The sequence below is a fragment of the Grus americana genome, chromosome 1 (genome assembly GCF_028858705.1).
Source record: "Grus americana isolate bGruAme1 chromosome 1, bGruAme1.mat, whole genome shotgun sequence".
NCBI classification, from domain to species: Eukaryota; Metazoa; Chordata; class Aves; order Gruiformes; family Gruidae; genus Grus; species Grus americana.
In genome coordinates, this window is record NC_072852.1 from 150,611,849 (window position 1) to 150,628,755 (window position 16,907).

Below are 16,907 nucleotides of genomic sequence, written 5' to 3' on the forward strand. Positions count from 1 at the left end.
TGGGCTTCTCGCTGTGTCCAGAGGAACAATTGCTATATAAACCTGCTGAAATACAAGACACTAGGCAGATCATACTCCACTAGTACAGTCACACACACCCACATAAGGGGTAGAGGGCATTGACCTCAAAGACTTTTGTATCTATTAAATTCTTTGTTTTATTACTATTAGACTGGGAGTCTAAAAACATCTGAAGAAAGATCTTTTGCCAACATTCTTAGTATTTCACAACAAAGGTTGTTGAGGTTGAAATCAAAGTTCAGAAATACTGGCACAGAAGTTCAGAATCACCAGTGTGTTTAATATCCATATCTACTCCAGAAATTGCCAGGACTTGTGCTTAAAGCATTGGTACTGCACACCATCCCCAACCACAAACGCTGCTACCTTTGTTCATTAGTTAAGAACAAAGTAAAGCATTTTTGGTAGGTTTCAAATTTCTAATGAAACTTATATATACTTCACATTTTGTAAGGGTGACAGAGGAAAAGATCTGTGTATATCTTTCATTCAGTAACAAAAAACAGTTCTCAGGAGGACTCTACTACAGTCTTTGCAGGAAATGAGGCAGTAGAGCTATTACTCTCAAGAAAGGTTTAGAGGAAAAAAAAAAGAAAAAAGATGAGTCACAGATCTATGTTAGAAACTCCACTGTAGTGAAGAAGAGTTCAAAACTTATGTACAGACACAAATCTAATGTTTTGAATGGTTTTTAATGGAAAGTAACGAGATAGAACTAAATACACCCGTTCAGTATGAGTGAAATGGGGTCTTCAAAACAAAACAGACTACAACTATTAGCAAACTAACCTCCTCTATTTTACTTTCCACCTTCTGATCCCCATTTTCTTGAAGAGACCTGTTGGCAAGAAAAGAAAAAACATAATCCATACCTAAGCAATAGTTGCTGCACTACACCTGCATCATGCTTTTTCTGTTAAAACAGTATCTTCAAAGCATCCCAAGTTAGTATTATTTCAAAGACATACTCGGAGCAAATAAAAGCAGATGGTCCAATTCCCACTGAAATCAGCTAATCTTGTCACCAGGTTTGGCAGAAATTGAATCAAGCCCACAGGAAAGAGTAATAACAATAAAGAAGACATTCATTTTACAGAGAAAATTAGCTCCATTGCAGAAAAGTGTCTAAACACTGCACTAAGGTAGGGTCAAGTAGAAATGTTTTTGAGTGTAGCTTTACCATGCAAAAGCCTAAGATGTCTTTTTGAGGGTCTCTGTTTACTGTATGCTAAAAAACCCCCAACATTTTCCCTTAAAGCCACAACTGTAACTGTAATTTCAATCAAAAAGAGAGAAGGGTAAACATGTCTAGCTTTGACTGTGAACTTTCACAAAAACAAGAAAAAAACCTATACCAAAACTTGTCTTAAGTGACAATCTGATGGGCAATACTGACTCAGCAGACAAGCGCTACCTGTTTCAAATGAAGCCAAGCTTATACACTGAAGGATGAAGGATGTCAAGGTAAGTTGTAAAAACAGAGTACTAAGAAGTTGGTCTCTTGCACAAATCTGTGTGGTCTTATTTAGCATCTAATTGTGTGAAGTATCTCAATTACTGGTGTTCTTTGAGTAAACTTCTACAAGCGTAGAATATGTATTTTTAAATATTAGCTCTTGCATGCAATCGATGCTATTTTCCTGAAGTTTGCATGTCTTTTTTTTTTTCAATTAAACCTTCTGAAAGGGGAATTATTTCATCTTACAGTAGTAATTTTTTGCATACTAGAGGATTCATGGGTATCCAACATAAAATGGAGTTCTTTCAAATAAAACAGAGCTCCTTTACTTGAGACCTCAAGCCGTTACACCTAGGGAAACAGAAGATCCTTTATTAAGCAGATATACATATGCCACACTGTTAGAAGTCAGAGCAATGATTCCCTTCATATCCCTCTGTAAAACTCTTACTGAAAAAGTCAGTTCAGTCTATTACTGAGTCAAAAATCTTACCGACCAGATCCATTTTGTTGTATCAGTAGAGTGCAGTAAATTCTTAGACTAAGACACACAGATCCTGAACCGTCTTTTCAAAACAAATTGTAATTTATTGTATTAGTGGCAAATAAAAACCCTCCAGTTAACATAGTATGAATTTACTACAAGGAAGCAATATTAAGTAATTCTTGTGAATTTTTCAAATGTTTTCCCAAATAACAGAAATCTACAAAAAGTTATGTGAACAATCCGTGGAATGCATAGCCTTTCCTCTCTGCTAAATGAGCAAGGAAAATTTGGAAAACCTCTCAGAATGTAAAAAGGTTCCCTCAGAAATGGTTCCTACTATTGTTTCTTCACAAATCCTGGAACTTAAGGACTAGCAATCTGCAGTTTAGTTTTTAATGAGCTCTCCCCTAACAAAGACAATCTTATTAGCTGAGGACCAACATCAGACCTTCAGAAATAAAGTTTTCCCCCTCCATAGCTCTATAACAGACACCTCAAATAAGAAGTCAGGCGCAGCTAATGGTAGAATTTGTAAGGACAGCTTCTCAGGGAAACCCACTGGATCCCATGCCCACTTGCCCTCCTCAAACCCCTCTCTGAGGTTCCTGTCCTTCCTTTGGAAATGCTCAGCTGCTCATGTAACAGCTGCTAAGCTGCCATAGTTTGCTGGCCACGGTAACAGGGCAATCTAAACTATCTCTCTATCAGCAGCTCAGCAGCTGTTTGCCTAACAGCTGAACACTTTGTAGCAAGGGTGGGAAACTCCAAGAGAAATAAAGTGGACAGCTTGGGAGAGGAACAGATCCAAGGGTAAGCTGTCCTGGGTGAATCAAACCCTGCAGAAAATTCTTTAATTTTCTTACCTTGCCTCAAGCTTTCTTTACTCCATGCTGCTAAGCATGCCAACAGTACCGAAACCCTTTACTAGCAAAACAACATGGTGAAATATTCTGTTGGCTGTGCACAAAGATTTTGTCGGCTGTGCACAAAGATTTTGTCGCAGGGAACGGACTGTCCCCATATTCTCTTCACCTTTTTTTTCCACTTGTGTCTTCCTGGTGAATTTTCCCAGAGGACAAACACTCACATACAAGCAGAAATGCTGTGAAAATCTGCATGTTTTGCATGCATATGCTATGCCCTTCCTATTTCTAAGGGCAAAAATTCTGGGGGAGTGCAGGATATTCTTTGCTTTTCGGCAGTTAAACCATCAGATTCTCTCCCAATTAACTGTGGAGAAAAACAACCCTCAAAAACACATTTCTAATTCTAGGTACAGAAACATAATTATGGCAAGCAGTGAAGGATCCGCTGCTCTTCAATGTTTATGCCTGTATTGTCACTGAGGTATGGTCAGATCTGTGCTGAGGAAAAGCAGAATCCAAGCCTACATGCCCAGCTATGCCAACTAACTTGCCTGAAAACATCTCCAGAATCAGAAGATGAATTTTTGTAAAGAAAGGCAGATGCTGAAGTGACAGTAAGATCTTGGGTGAGATTTACAGCAGACATACCATTTTTTAAATACAAGGTGTTCAGTCTCAAAAACTGCTGTATCAGCTGCGTAGCAGCCACCCAAACAACAGTGTGAGCTGCTGTTGTATTTGCTCCCTACTTGATATAAAGTGATATATGTTGATGGGAAAGGTAAGTTAATTATATTTCAGATAAGGATATTCAATACAAAAACTATATACATTACCTCATATTGACAAAGTTTCCCCATACAGCTGGAAAATAAGAAAAGAGAGAACATTACAGTGTCATATAACAGTACATGAGGTAATTTTTTTTCCTAGTATCATCAAAAGGAATATAAAACAATATTAAGTATGTTAATCACAAATTATCTAAACAAGTTACATACATGATATATATATACACATCTCAAGTGACTAGAACACAGCTTAAGAGTACGGGAGGAATTCCGATGAAATTACATGAGACTATAAAAAAGTAGGAAAATACAGTAATTCAATAAAAAAGGACTATTCCAGTGCACACCTGGAATTATCTGACCAGTAAATCAACAAATATACTTATCTGATCATTATCCCCACACTATATTAGATAAACGAAATGTACAAGAATTCTCTGAACTGTATAATTTGACACCACACACAGATTCAACAAACCAGAGCTCTGGACTTTTTTATTAGGGATATTGAAAAAAATGGCAAGATCATGAAAGGAGTCCTGTAAACCTGAACCACATGAACTGGAAACTGCAGACTGGAAAGAGTAAAAAGACTGGCCACTACAGGCAATAGCTGAATCAGTCCAAAGAGGTGCCACAACAGTCCTGCATTAAAGGTAGCAAGTGCTTGTGTGCATGATTCTCTCTAAATATGTATATATTGTGATGCAGATGCAAACGGTAGCTAAGCAACATAATCAAATGTCTCACTAAGCAGACAAAGATCATTTATTACACCCTTTGTATGGAAAAAAGTTTTTAGGAAGACAAACCGCAGTATAAAACAGCACAGCAAACATATCAGCTCTTTCTGTGTTCACAAAAAGATTCATCTGCCTAATTTATTTTCTGCTAGAAATAAAATCTTCTGAAGCTGTTCAGGGTTTAAGTGATTACATGAAGACTATCAGAACACTGTTCAACTAGAACAGAGAATGTAGTTTAAAGTGGAAAAAAAACCAGGCTACACTACAGAATTGAAAACTTCAGATTGTCAAGACAAACAAGGTTAATACAGAACAGTTACATAAGGGACTCGGCAACTGTAAGCGAAACAGGAGATATACCCAGAACATCACCAGAAAAATCATTCTGCAATTGCTCTTTAAGAGACAAAGCTCAACCTAAGGATCCAAATTACACTGGGTCTTAAGGAGGAGGGGTATCCTATATGCAGTATTAGCATACATATAGAAAGCTTCCAAAGCATCCTCAGTTTTTGTAAGCTGCACTTCAGGTCTCAAGTAGCAGTTAATGAAGTATTTTGCCCAGATTCAGGCTTTGCGCATACATTTTCATGATTATTGCTTATTGATCTCAAGCAGATGATGAGGCGTTACAGAAACAAGAAAACAAAAAATGCTGCTACAGTCGCAGGCACCTTCCAAGGCAAAAGGAAACATACCCAGGAAAGAGGAGCAGGGAGGACAGGAGTGAGGATGCAATAATGCAGTCACTGTTCCACCCTTGAGGGGATGGTGAAGCTACTGAACCGTTTTTAACTACTGCGTGCTGCTGAGTAATTCAAAGAGTAACTCAAATGAATCCATGACAGACTGTCAAACACACTGTAGGAGGGCACTGTGATATCTGTGGTGGTATCATAAAACCTCTGTCATCTTTTGGGGAAAAGATAAGGAAGCTTTATATTAGAACAGGTGATCAATAAAATCCAACTGAACTTAAAAACCACTGTGAATTTTATGTTAAAGTAAATTCTCTGGGGGAAAAAGGTATACAGTGTTGAGCACTAAGTTGAATTCAAATTATTTGCCCTCTGGCTAAGACTTTAGAATTATTTATGACAACATTAATGGCAAAATTCCCCCCCCCCCCTTTTTTTTTTTTCAGTGAATGATGACCATCTGGCAACTACAGGTACAGAATTCTCAAGTTGTACATTAATTGATTATTTTTCTGGACTACAGAAACCCATACAAATAACGTAATGTAGTGCCTATCCTGTGGCAAAAAACATCTGGGCTTAGTTGGTGAAACAGGAATTGATGAAAAAATGAGTTGCCAGCTGCACCACAAATACCACCCTGCCAGTTTTGTTGCAGAGAGAGTGCAGCTACATTGCATACAAGAAACTGGCTTCCTAAAGAAAACATGTTAATTGTGTGTACTCAGGGTCCACAGCAGGGAAGGGGAGCTCAGAAAGGCATTCCTGTACTTCCAGAAACACTATGCTTGATATCCCAGTTCTGTAGGAGTAAATAACCTTCCATTAAACTTCCAAGAAGCTTATTTTTGTACCAAAGCAGAATGAAACTGCAAATAAACCATATAGGAAATACCATATGGAGGTATGTGAAGAACCCTGAAGTCTCTCTCACATGCAGAGAGGTGCCGCAGACACTCACTTGAACATACTGCCCTCACAAGGATTCCAAATGCACAATTCTAAGGAGGATCTCTTCCGCTACTGTGTGCTCATATACAGCTTACACCAAGGTCGAAGGGATCAGAGGTAAGGTTTTTCACTACAGTGGAATTAAGGGTTTGGGTTTTTTTCTAAATGCACATCTCAATTGTTTAAATAATGGGCTTACACAGCTGCAGAACCAGCAGTATGACTATGGCTTACAGAGGATTTCCTTGACTTGTCACTTCCTTGCCCTAAAGGTTATGCCAAAGCCAGTTTGACATTCAGGCAAGAATGATGGAGACGTATTAAGGCAAGTGGGCCTAAATCCATCAGCAGAATGATGCAGAATTACAAGTCTAAATCTAAGATGAAAGCCCTCACAGGCACCATAAAACCTCTTGGCAGGCCCACCAAGTTCAGACACCAACAGCTGCAGACATGTGGATGGTTAAAAAAGCTTCCACACCAGCCAGGTCATGATCAGGCACTACACATAAACCCAGTTTTCAAAAGCATCAGACTCCTAAATGGGCCCAATTTGAGCAAATGCTAGCATAACTGATTACCTCACTGTAAAAGCCAGTCTGAAAAAAAAATACAAGTAAAAAAAATTCCAACTCTAAAGTCAAATCTTTTAAGCCAAGAGGTTTACATCCAGGATAATAGTCCTATGCCAATTCTCAAACCTTAGAGATTTAACACCCTCACCCCCCTGCCCCAACCATGACAGTATGTACTCTGCGAAGAACTTCCTATTCATCCAACTGGAGAGCATTCATGGACAGTCTTCCTGCCATCTACTGAAACTCTGTGCAAGGGCTGAATTCATGATTAATTGGACTGGACAGAGAGAAGCATGACTTGTAACCACACAATTAAGACACTCACCTACAAGAGAGAATAAATAGAGGTTCTGCTTATTCCCTCAAAGACTATTTGTAAACCTCACTCAATGACTGATTAAAGTAATAATAACTTGCCATTAGGGAAAAGATCAGAATATTTGGATTGTTCTGAGACACATGAAAGTCTGGTTTAATGACCTGTAGGAGAAAGGTGTAGTCCTATTTTGACTATCTGTTCTGGGATGTGTCTTCCCCTCTGCATCCCTTCCATAAAATAATGAAGGATTTTTGTAGCATTTTTGCAAGGATTAATTGCAAGTACCATGAAGATTAAAAATACAACAGAGGCATTAATCACTCCCACAGACATTACACTTTAAAGTGACAGTTTCCAGAGAAGAAGAATGACATGCCTTGGATGAAGCAACAAAGAGCTGTACTTTTAGAAAAGAGATTTGTTTCTTAAAGCATTAATCACAGCATTGTTATTAAAGAGGTATTTACATTTTGCCAACTAAACATTAATCATTCATGGTTTTCAGAAAACCCCAATCCTCTTTTTTGTTTGGTTTGTTGTTTTTTTTTGTTTTGTTTTGTTTTTTTTTCCTTCCAGCCTCAGAGATAAAGCTGTAACTATTTGGCAAGCACAGCCTTATGGTAAAATTGTTGTAGATTTCCAAGACTTCTCAAAACTCCCTTAAATAAAAGCTAAGCCGTCACAGACAAGTAAAGATGGTTTTCTTGCTACTGAATACATTTATATTCCTGGAAATTCAAAAGTTTGTTTAGTTTTTCTAGAGAAGATCCTTTCTGAAATTATGGCTGATGCAGAGCAGTACGATGACTGGGCTACTTTCAGCAAAGGAATATTCCAAGAGCTATCCTTTGGATACAAGCCAACCCTGCCTGCACGAAGTAAAAAAAAAACCCAAACACAAAATCTGTTCAGTCATACTCAAAAAAGTACAACAGAAATCCCAAGCAATTTGCTGTTGAGCATCCACTATTAAATGGACACTTCCCTATCTATCATAGTCAGATTTTTAGCTCTGACCAGCCGCACTCCATAGCAGGCAAGAGTTATTCTTCTAGATCCTCATAATATAGGAACAGGATGTGTGTTTTCACCTGAATGTCCCCTGAGTCTGTCATCTGCAAGAATACTCACTGTATAGGTTTCTATAAAACACAGATTACTACTCTGAGAATCCTGGATGCCTTAACTCATCCACAATAGGCTGGGAAACCAGACAAACAACATTATCACAATCCGAAGGCGGGAAAAAACAGAATCTCAAAGGAAGACTGTGCCTTTAGCCCAGGATGATCCCTCTTCTCTGGGTCTCTTTCAATGACATTAAAATCAAGTCATAGACTATCACAAGGCACTAACAGTAATAAACACAATCTGAAATTATTAGTGGCAATATTAGTTTCAGCATCACATACATTTTAAAACAGATGTTTTAAAAAGTGAGACCATGATGTCCATAGATCCAACTGTACCAGAACCAGATGCAATCTCTTTTAAAACCACTTCCTTTCCCAATGGCTTTGTTGTTTGTATTTTCAAGACACTCAGTTAAAGAAACGTTTACATAAACTTTTGTCTAAGTAGATTTAACTGAAAATACAGGATTTTTTCCCTGTATTGCCCTCCTTACAACCTCTGCTCGATTACAAGATGATGTTCATTTCAAATGGATCTCACTATCAACAGAAACAGCATACAGGACCAATATGAATTGATATATGGTTGTAACCTGAATTTCTAGGTCAAAATCATAAGCTCTGAATGTCCAGAGTGAATTGCTTCAGTCAAACTTTCTATTTTGGACAGATGCAACGTCATTCCAAAGAGGGTGGGTTGGTTTGGGTTTTTTTTCCTGAAATTTGACTCTCCATAGTCACTCAGCAGCTTTAGTCTCCTGGTAGAAATAAGCTTTTTGTCTCCAGACGAAAACTTGACAAAAAGGAAAAGTAGGCAAAGTGAGCTCATAAAATACTTATTATTATAGATGCATTAAAGTCTTAATTTAATTCTTTTGCAGATCTCAATTAGATACACAATAATGTAAAGAAAACTATTATTTCCTTTGGGAAACTTATTTCCCACACGACATCCTTGTCACTAAACTGGAGAGAGGTCACTGAGTAGTGCCATTGAAGGAAGGGATGCCATCCAAAGGGACCTGAACCGGCTTAACGAGTGGGCAAATATGAACTTCATGAAGTTCAGCAAGGCCAGATGCAAGGTCCTGCACATGGGTTGGGGCAATCACCAGTATCAATACAGACTGAGTTACAAATGGACTGAGAGTAGACCTGCAGAGAAGGACTTGGGGATACTGGTGGAGGAAAAATGGAGGTAACGGCTTTAAACTGAAGGAGGGTAGATTTCTAAATCTATTGTGAGGGTGGTGAGGCACTGGCACAGGTTGCCCAGAGAGGTTGTGGATGCCCCCTCCCTGGAAGTGTTCAAGGCCAGGCTGGATGGGGCTTTGGGCAACCTGTTCTAGTGGAGGGTGTCCCTGCCCATGGCAGGGGGGTTGGAACTAGATGGTCTTCAAAAGTCCCTTCCAGCACAAACCATTCTGTGATTTGGCTAATGAATTTCCAACTGCATTTTATAGTCTAGATTCCATAACAATAAAACCACCTCAATTGTAGCCTATCTGTAATTCCAGTAGTTTGTTAATTAGCTTAGAAAATTATTATACCAAAGAGTATGTAATACTAGAGGAGATAACATACAATTACTAATCATAACTTTGTATTACTGAATGTCATCTTCCTGGGTGAAGTTTACGATTATGCCTTTGGGGCACGAACAATAATGTGAACATTAAAAACCAAAAATTAAAATCTACTCCTCTGGTAGGTCTACACAGATTTCTGTACAGCAAGTAGTTCTTCCTGTTGTATTTATTTCCTGAACTGACATCTTGTTCGACGGTAAAGTTCCTGCTCCAAATCAAAGACAGCAGATAGAAACTGTAGCTTTTCCCAGATGGGAAGTACCCTAGACACAAGGGTACAGGGTTTTCTGAAGGGGAAGATGCTCTCTCTTGGATAACACCACCACTCTATATCAATCCCTCACCTAGTCATCACATAGCAAAACAAAGGCAACATAGTCACCAGGACAACGCTTTTGTACCTTAAGAATGAATAATTAAACTTTGGCAAACTGATACACTCCTGCAGCTGTGAGATATAACATTATGCAAATTTTCTTTCTTTACAAGAGTTAATGGAGCTTCATACTGGATGGGAAGCTAACCATGAATACTTATTCTAACATTTCAGTTAGCATCATCACTTTATTACTGAATTCTGTTCTTCCTTTCCCAGATGGCAAACACTTTCCAACTATTCTGTTAAGTCTTTTTTTCAGTTCTCTGTTCAGTGTTTCTACTCTTTCCTATCTCATATCTTTAGCACATCATTCTTTACCAGTACTCATCCATTTTTGTCTATCCTTTGTATTTTGCCACAAGTAAGGTAATGCACCCCAATTGTTAGTTAATACAAACAGGAAAAAACATCCAATATTTTCAACAAAAAACCAGAATGTGTATATCACAGTTATGAAGTTCCAAACAGGATCTTAGATTTTCATCACCACATATACTTGAGTATGCCTGGACATCATAAAACTTTCTAGCTTTGAATTCATTTTCTTGAAACAAAGTGGTTTGCAAATATGTTGACGGCCTACAAAAGGTTTGAATTCCCAAGAAAGACAACAGAAGGACTTTGACCCATACCTAACTGGAGTACTATGTAATAATTACATTCTGAATCAGGTCAAAATTATTTTGGCAATGTGAAAGCTAAGCAATGTAAATTGCTAACATCCCTGTGTCCCCTTTTCACTTATTAATAGAGAAAGAACTAAAAACCCTAAGTGTCTTTCCTTAAATGTCAGCAGAGTCAAACCCCAGAAACTGATCAGCCATCCAAGGCAACATGACTCAAATCAGGATGGCAGTCAAATGAGGTGTTATGATTCAAATCAATTATTTTCAGCATTTTATTTTAAGTTTGTTGACTGCTAAGAATGTTTTCAGCAGACTCACAGCATGCTCCAATGGTCAGCGCTGTAACTGAAACAAACTCACTTTTCCCAGTTACCTTCTACAAATCCCTTCACAGTAACCCCCACCCCTCCCTCCCTAGGGTCCACAAACTAGAAGTTGAAAACTATCAGTTTCAACTCAGCTCTGCTTTGGTCAACCAACCTTACAGGAAAGAGACAAGCAATATAAATGATAAGGAAACATTTCCCCTTTGCAAAAACACAGAGGGGAAAGAAGGTAAAAGCTCTAAAAGTGTTTGTCCTTGAGCAGAATGATGACAGTACCATCTCCTGCACGTGCTACAGAAAAGACAAATACTAAGTGGAGAGAAAATATTGAAGACAAATAGTAAAGGCAAATATTAAATGGAAATAAGCTGGGAAGTGTAAGGGTGAATTTCTCCAGGATGCCAAAAAATCAGTTTAACACAACATGGCTAGCAAAGCAGAGTTGGAGTCCATCTATTCCTGACAAACTCAACTGAAGCACTGATAAATTTTCATGAGCTATGCAGCTACGGCTAGTTGGAAGCCTGATGAGCAGGGAACTGGAAGCTGTTGAAGACAGTAAACTTATTTGCATAAACCCACAGATGAAAGGCAGCTCTGCAGGACATTAAGCCAGCAAGCAAATGTTTTTTGTTTGGGTTTTTTTGGTGGAGAATCCATGGCATGGTGACACAAAAAGCAGGTGAGCCTGATGTCACATTAGACCCTTTCTAAATCTTCCATGGCCAGTCAATCCTGGTGTCTTGTAAAACAGCTGGAAAAGGAAGATTTCTGGTATTCTCCACCATAGTGCTGAGTAACTTTCAGACAGCTAGCTTGAAACCATAGGACAGGACCAAATTCACAGCTGCTTTTCTATTATGAAAAGTGAAAGTAAAAGCTTATCAGAACATTAAGTAGCATTTAACCTTTGTTGTGAACACACACAAGACAAGCAACATGCAAGGGGCTGGTAAGATTCAAACCGAAAAGCTTAGTCACACCTTGATATTCTGAGAAGAGCACATTACATTCTACCTAGCTGATGGAAATCTGACAGAAACAAATGGCTAACCTTGTAAAACAAAGGATAACAACCATGGAAACTAACAGTGCTGAGAGAAGTCACGCCACTACACTGCAGGATGTACTTCCCTTGCATTATTTTGACTTTAAGTTGTTTCAGTAGATGTGCTGTAATTTATTTTATAAAGATAATGAGGTCTTAAGCTTGGATCTCATGGCAGCACCCTATTATTCCTTCTTTCTTCCCTTGGAAAAGGAACAAGGCTACTGACATACTTCCTGCAAACTATTTGATCTACAAATGAGCAATGAGAACTGTTCTACTTTACCAGAAATAGACCTCTTAACTCTCCCTCGTTATACTACGACATCAGTAGATTACTTACAGTAGCATCAAGATTAAAGCAAACCATGCAGATTGACAAGCTCTGGTCTTTAAATTCTGGCGACATGATTTTACAGCATATTTCCAACAACTTCAGTAAGGTCCTGATTCTACAAAAACAGCCTCACTGAAGCATCTCAGTATGTCCATATAAAGCTGAATAAACATTTAAAACTTCAAAGGGAATGAGTTTAAGGTGTCTATGTATTGACATACCAACCCACAAACAGGTGGGCTTTTTAAAAATAAAACTCTCAGCCTGCATATAAGTTACTCATATTGTGGTGACACTGGTTGGTTTTTTTAATAATATCTACTTAATTGGTTGCTGGTTTATAATGTCTACATTTGTCATTACAGACAAGAAAAATCAATTAAATCCACTTCACTTGCGTTTATAATCATCTCATGTTCTCAAGCTACGGTTTCACAATGGTTTCAAGATGATGCAAGTGCAGCCCATGACTGAAAGGATTTGCTTCAGTCCACTTCCACATGACACCCTCTCCTCTGGTTAGCACCAACACTCCTGCAGTATCTTGCTGGGGGTTAAATCAGAGAAAAGCTGTAGCAGAAGACTTTGCCCCTTTAAAAGGGCAACAAAAATTTAACCTTTGGCCAAGGCTTCCCATTATATGTAGCACAGTATAGCCATGCAGTGTTCACAGGAGGAGACAGCACTGCAAGTCAACTAAGCTAATTCTGAAAAATATTTAAAAAAATAATTGTGTAGCATTCTACCAGATTACAGACTGACTTTCACAGCTCACTAACTGCACTATCTCCAGATTCATCACTTGGGCTATGGGGAACAAAATCACCCCTTTCACTTAGGGCCTACAGATAAGGTAAATGTAACTGATAGTTAAACTCTGTTCACTTCAGTTTTACAGGGAACAGTCGCTTAAGTTACAACAGCTTTTAACTGCCTGCTTCATAGAAATGCTCCTTTGGGGTCTATTTTTATATACACAAACTACACATAGCACGCTGTTTCAAGTGAATAACTATTTTTTTAAATTAATAAAAATTTACAGACATGAGACATCAGATATTACTTTAGGTCAAACCCGGATGTAAAGGAAGGATCCTTCTTACTCTAAGTGTCACTAGGGAAACCAGTGAAGTCCATAAAAAGAGTTCTAGTTATCTTTAACATGAGCCTGACTGCACCTCACATCACAGTGGTACTTCAACCAACGTCAACAAGACTCCTTAGGCAAGACACTATTTGTAGACCTGCAAAGCACGTGATGGCAACGTTGCCAACAGCGCTCCCAGCTGCCTATTTCGCCACCGCGTGGCCTCCTCAGTTGGGCCAAAACAGCTGTCTGAATACCCATGCTGCCAAATGGTTATATCCTGAAAAGGTGATCTTAGTCCAGACCAGTTCCTCTACCTGGTGCACAGCACAGAAATTTAAGTCCTTGTACGTGGTGGATGCTGGTGGGAAACAGGAGACATGGAGCAGGGATATCTAAGCCAGCCTGGCCATTCAACACCTTGCGCTGTGAAACTACCAAGAGAACCACTCAATGACTCTTGAGAGCGAGATAGCTGAGAGCCTTTCAACCGCCTGTAACAAGCTCTTCCTCTAGTTTGCAAACTGTCATAAAGAAGTTCGTCAGGCACACTGTAACAAATTTGCATTCAACAGCAGAAGCTTTTTATGAAATAAGATGCTCTTAGAAAAGCTAGTCCCTAAACATTCTCTTGGGGTTTCACACACAAACTGACAAAATGGCACTATCAAAAAAGTCCTATCTCCTAGTTCATAAAAATATAATGTATTTGCCAAGTATTTCATTCCCTGCAACACAACATGCTCCAAATCTGATTCTCCATGCACTAACACTGAATGGGAATTCATGGAAAGGAGGTGCACAGCCTGAAAACACTTAGTCATTTGGAGAGCACTTGAGAGACAAGGAATGTAAGAAGTGCCAGCACATAAACCTACACCAGCAGCTCGGTTTTCTCAGATTCTATGCTATTTTAGTCTAGCATTATCTGACTGCAACCAGAGCACAGTGATGATTCAGTAATATTGCAAGAGTGCACTTTTAGGATAGGGGGATGGGAACATAATGACTTCCATAGAAAACAAAAAATAGCCTCTCTATTACACCAGTGGCATCTGCTAGCATATCAGTGTACTGAAGACACCTGAGCCATGACTAATGATTCCACTACTTTTGACCACTAGTCAAAAGATGGAAAAGCACAGCAACCTGACACATTAGATTTGCAAAGAACATACTCCCATCACACCCCAACCTACTCCCTTTTTAAGCTACTTTTTGCCACATTGATCTGCAGTCCCTCTCCTCCTCCATTTTTTCTAAATCGCATAGAACAATCAGAAACAAGCATTGAGAAGACATCTATGACTTACAGCCCAGACAGCAAAAATGATATGGCAGTTTTTCCCTTCCTTAAGGCTTTCACCTACAAAGCTAGACAGCAAACACCAACTACTGTCCATAGAATCTAACCAATAGCCAGATCCAAATGACCATGTCATTTGCCACTCAATTCCAGTATTTTAACAGCAGTCTAATAACTTTGTTTTTAAAATTAAGTATCATTTTTGGCAAAACACTGAGCTCTTTCAAAATAAGAACAGACATTAAGCTGTCCCTGCTCCAGTATGCATGGAACCTGAAGTCACTTGGACAAACAAACTGTCTAAGAGTCAGAGCTGACACATAACTTCAAGTAGAGCAGCAGTATCTAAATAATGAGGTCCTGCAAACATAGTAACATGGTAGCAAAGACAATTCCTCTGTGGTGTTTCTGGGGTAGAAAACACCACCCCCTTCTGCCATGTTACTTGAGTTGTACCTCTCCAGCCTCCCAAATCTGATGCACACGCCCCATCCCCAAAGCGAGCTCACCTATACGTGTTTTGAAGCATCAAGAGAATCACTTGTCCCTAGCTAAGCTGACAAGGCTTCAAAGATCCCTCCTCATGATGTGCCATCTACATGAAATCCACCCAAGTCTAAAACCAGAACGGGCTAACATAAACTGAATATGAAAAATGCAACAGAAAGATCTGGACAAGAAAGGCAAGAGAGCTTGACAGGACAACGTTATAAATCCGAGACTCTATTTGACTCACGCCTAATAACTGAAGTCATAAACATCCCTGTCAGTGGTTACTCCAAGATATTTCCCAAATACCTCTTCAGGCTCTTCAGAGTCCAGCTACGTGCTGAGCTAATAAACAAACATTTATTTAGCCCCAACAGGACATCAGAGGATTTTACAAAAACCAGACACGAGGCCTGGCCAGGAAAACTTCCTCGCAGCCTCACCTCACGCAGCTACCAGGTTAAGATCGACGCGGACAAAGACTGGTCTGAGGAGCGGCTGCGGAAATACTTACTCCTTGAGCCACGTCTCGCTCACACCGCTCCCCACCAGCCTCTCTCTCTGCCCGGGCAGCCCACCCCACCGCCCAGGCGCTGCCTCGGCAGCGCGCCCGCCCCACCTCACCTCACGTCTGAGACTCGGCCCGAAGGACGGCTGCCTGCCGCACGCCGAGCCCCCCGAGAGCCCCTTCCGCGGGGCACCGGGGGAAACGCGGTCGCCTGCCCCCGCAGGAAGCCGCCCGCAGTGCGAACGCCCCCAACGGCCGCCACAGGGGCACGGGGGGGGGGCGCTCACCGCGCAGCTCTCACGGCCGGGCAGGGAAATTGCCTGACAGGCACCCCCGGCACGGCCCGCTCGGCGGCCCCGCGGGTGCCCTCCGCCACGGCCTAGCCGGCTGTCCGCCGGACTTGGGAAAGTTTCGGGGAGGCGGGGGAAGGAGGGAACCCCTCGGCCCCGCCGCTCAGAGACGCGGGGGGCCGCGCGGAGCGCCCTTCCCCGCCGGGGCCGCAGCAGCCGCGCTGCGGCGTCTCGTAACTGGGCAGCGCAACGGGGCGCGGGAGGATCCGCCACCCCTCCTCCCTCCGGCGGCAGAGAGCACGGGGGGCGCCCGGCCGGCGAGCAATGAATGGCCCAGCGAGACCCGCCCTCACCCCCGCTCACTCACAGGCGACATAGGCGACGAAGGCGAGCCCCATGAGCAGCTTCATCCTCCTCCGGTTGATGGCGGTCAACAGGCGCAGCAGCGGCCCTTTGCTCACCATGCCCAGCGGCAGCGGCACGCAGCGCCGGGCGCCTGCACGGCCGGCCACGCCACCGGACTCGCGCGCGCGGCCACCCACCGCTCGGCTCTGCTCGGCTCCCCCTGCCCGGACAGCCCGGGAACCGCCCGCGCAGGCGCAGCAGCGCACGCCCGCCCGCTCTCTCTCCCTCCCTCCCCTTCCCCCGCTGTGGAAGCGGCCGGTGGCCAACGGCGGCCGAAGCGGTGGCGGCGTAGCGCGGCGCATGCGCGGGCCGGTACAGCCCGGCAGCCTGAGGCTGTGTAGGCGCCGGGGCTGTGTGGTGAGGCGCAACTCGGTGGCGTTGCTGTGGGGCTCGTCTGTCTTTCCTTCGTAACAAGGGACGGGTTTTTGACTAGAGGCTGCCTGGAAGTCGCCCACTTCCCACAGAGCG

The 16,907-nt window shown here is 41.5% G+C and overlaps 1 protein-coding gene across 1 annotated transcript in view; it reads right to left on the minus strand.

Annotated features, from left to right (window-relative positions):
• UXS1 (UDP-glucuronate decarboxylase 1) overlaps positions 1 to 16,649 on the minus strand; it is a 62,393-nt gene extending 45,744 nt beyond the window's left edge. Inside the window, exons 1-3 of the mRNA XM_054842341.1 lie at positions 16,402 to 16,649; positions 3,670 to 3,697; positions 811 to 859 (exon numbers count right to left, since the gene is read on the minus strand). Coding sequence (XP_054698316.1) covers positions 811 to 859; positions 3,670 to 3,697; positions 16,402 to 16,498 — 174 coding nt within the window. The 5' untranslated portion in view covers positions 16,499 to 16,649. The remainder of the gene's footprint in view (positions 1 to 810; positions 860 to 3,669; positions 3,698 to 16,401) is intronic.
• Positions 16,650 to 16,907: the final 258 nt, after the last annotated feature.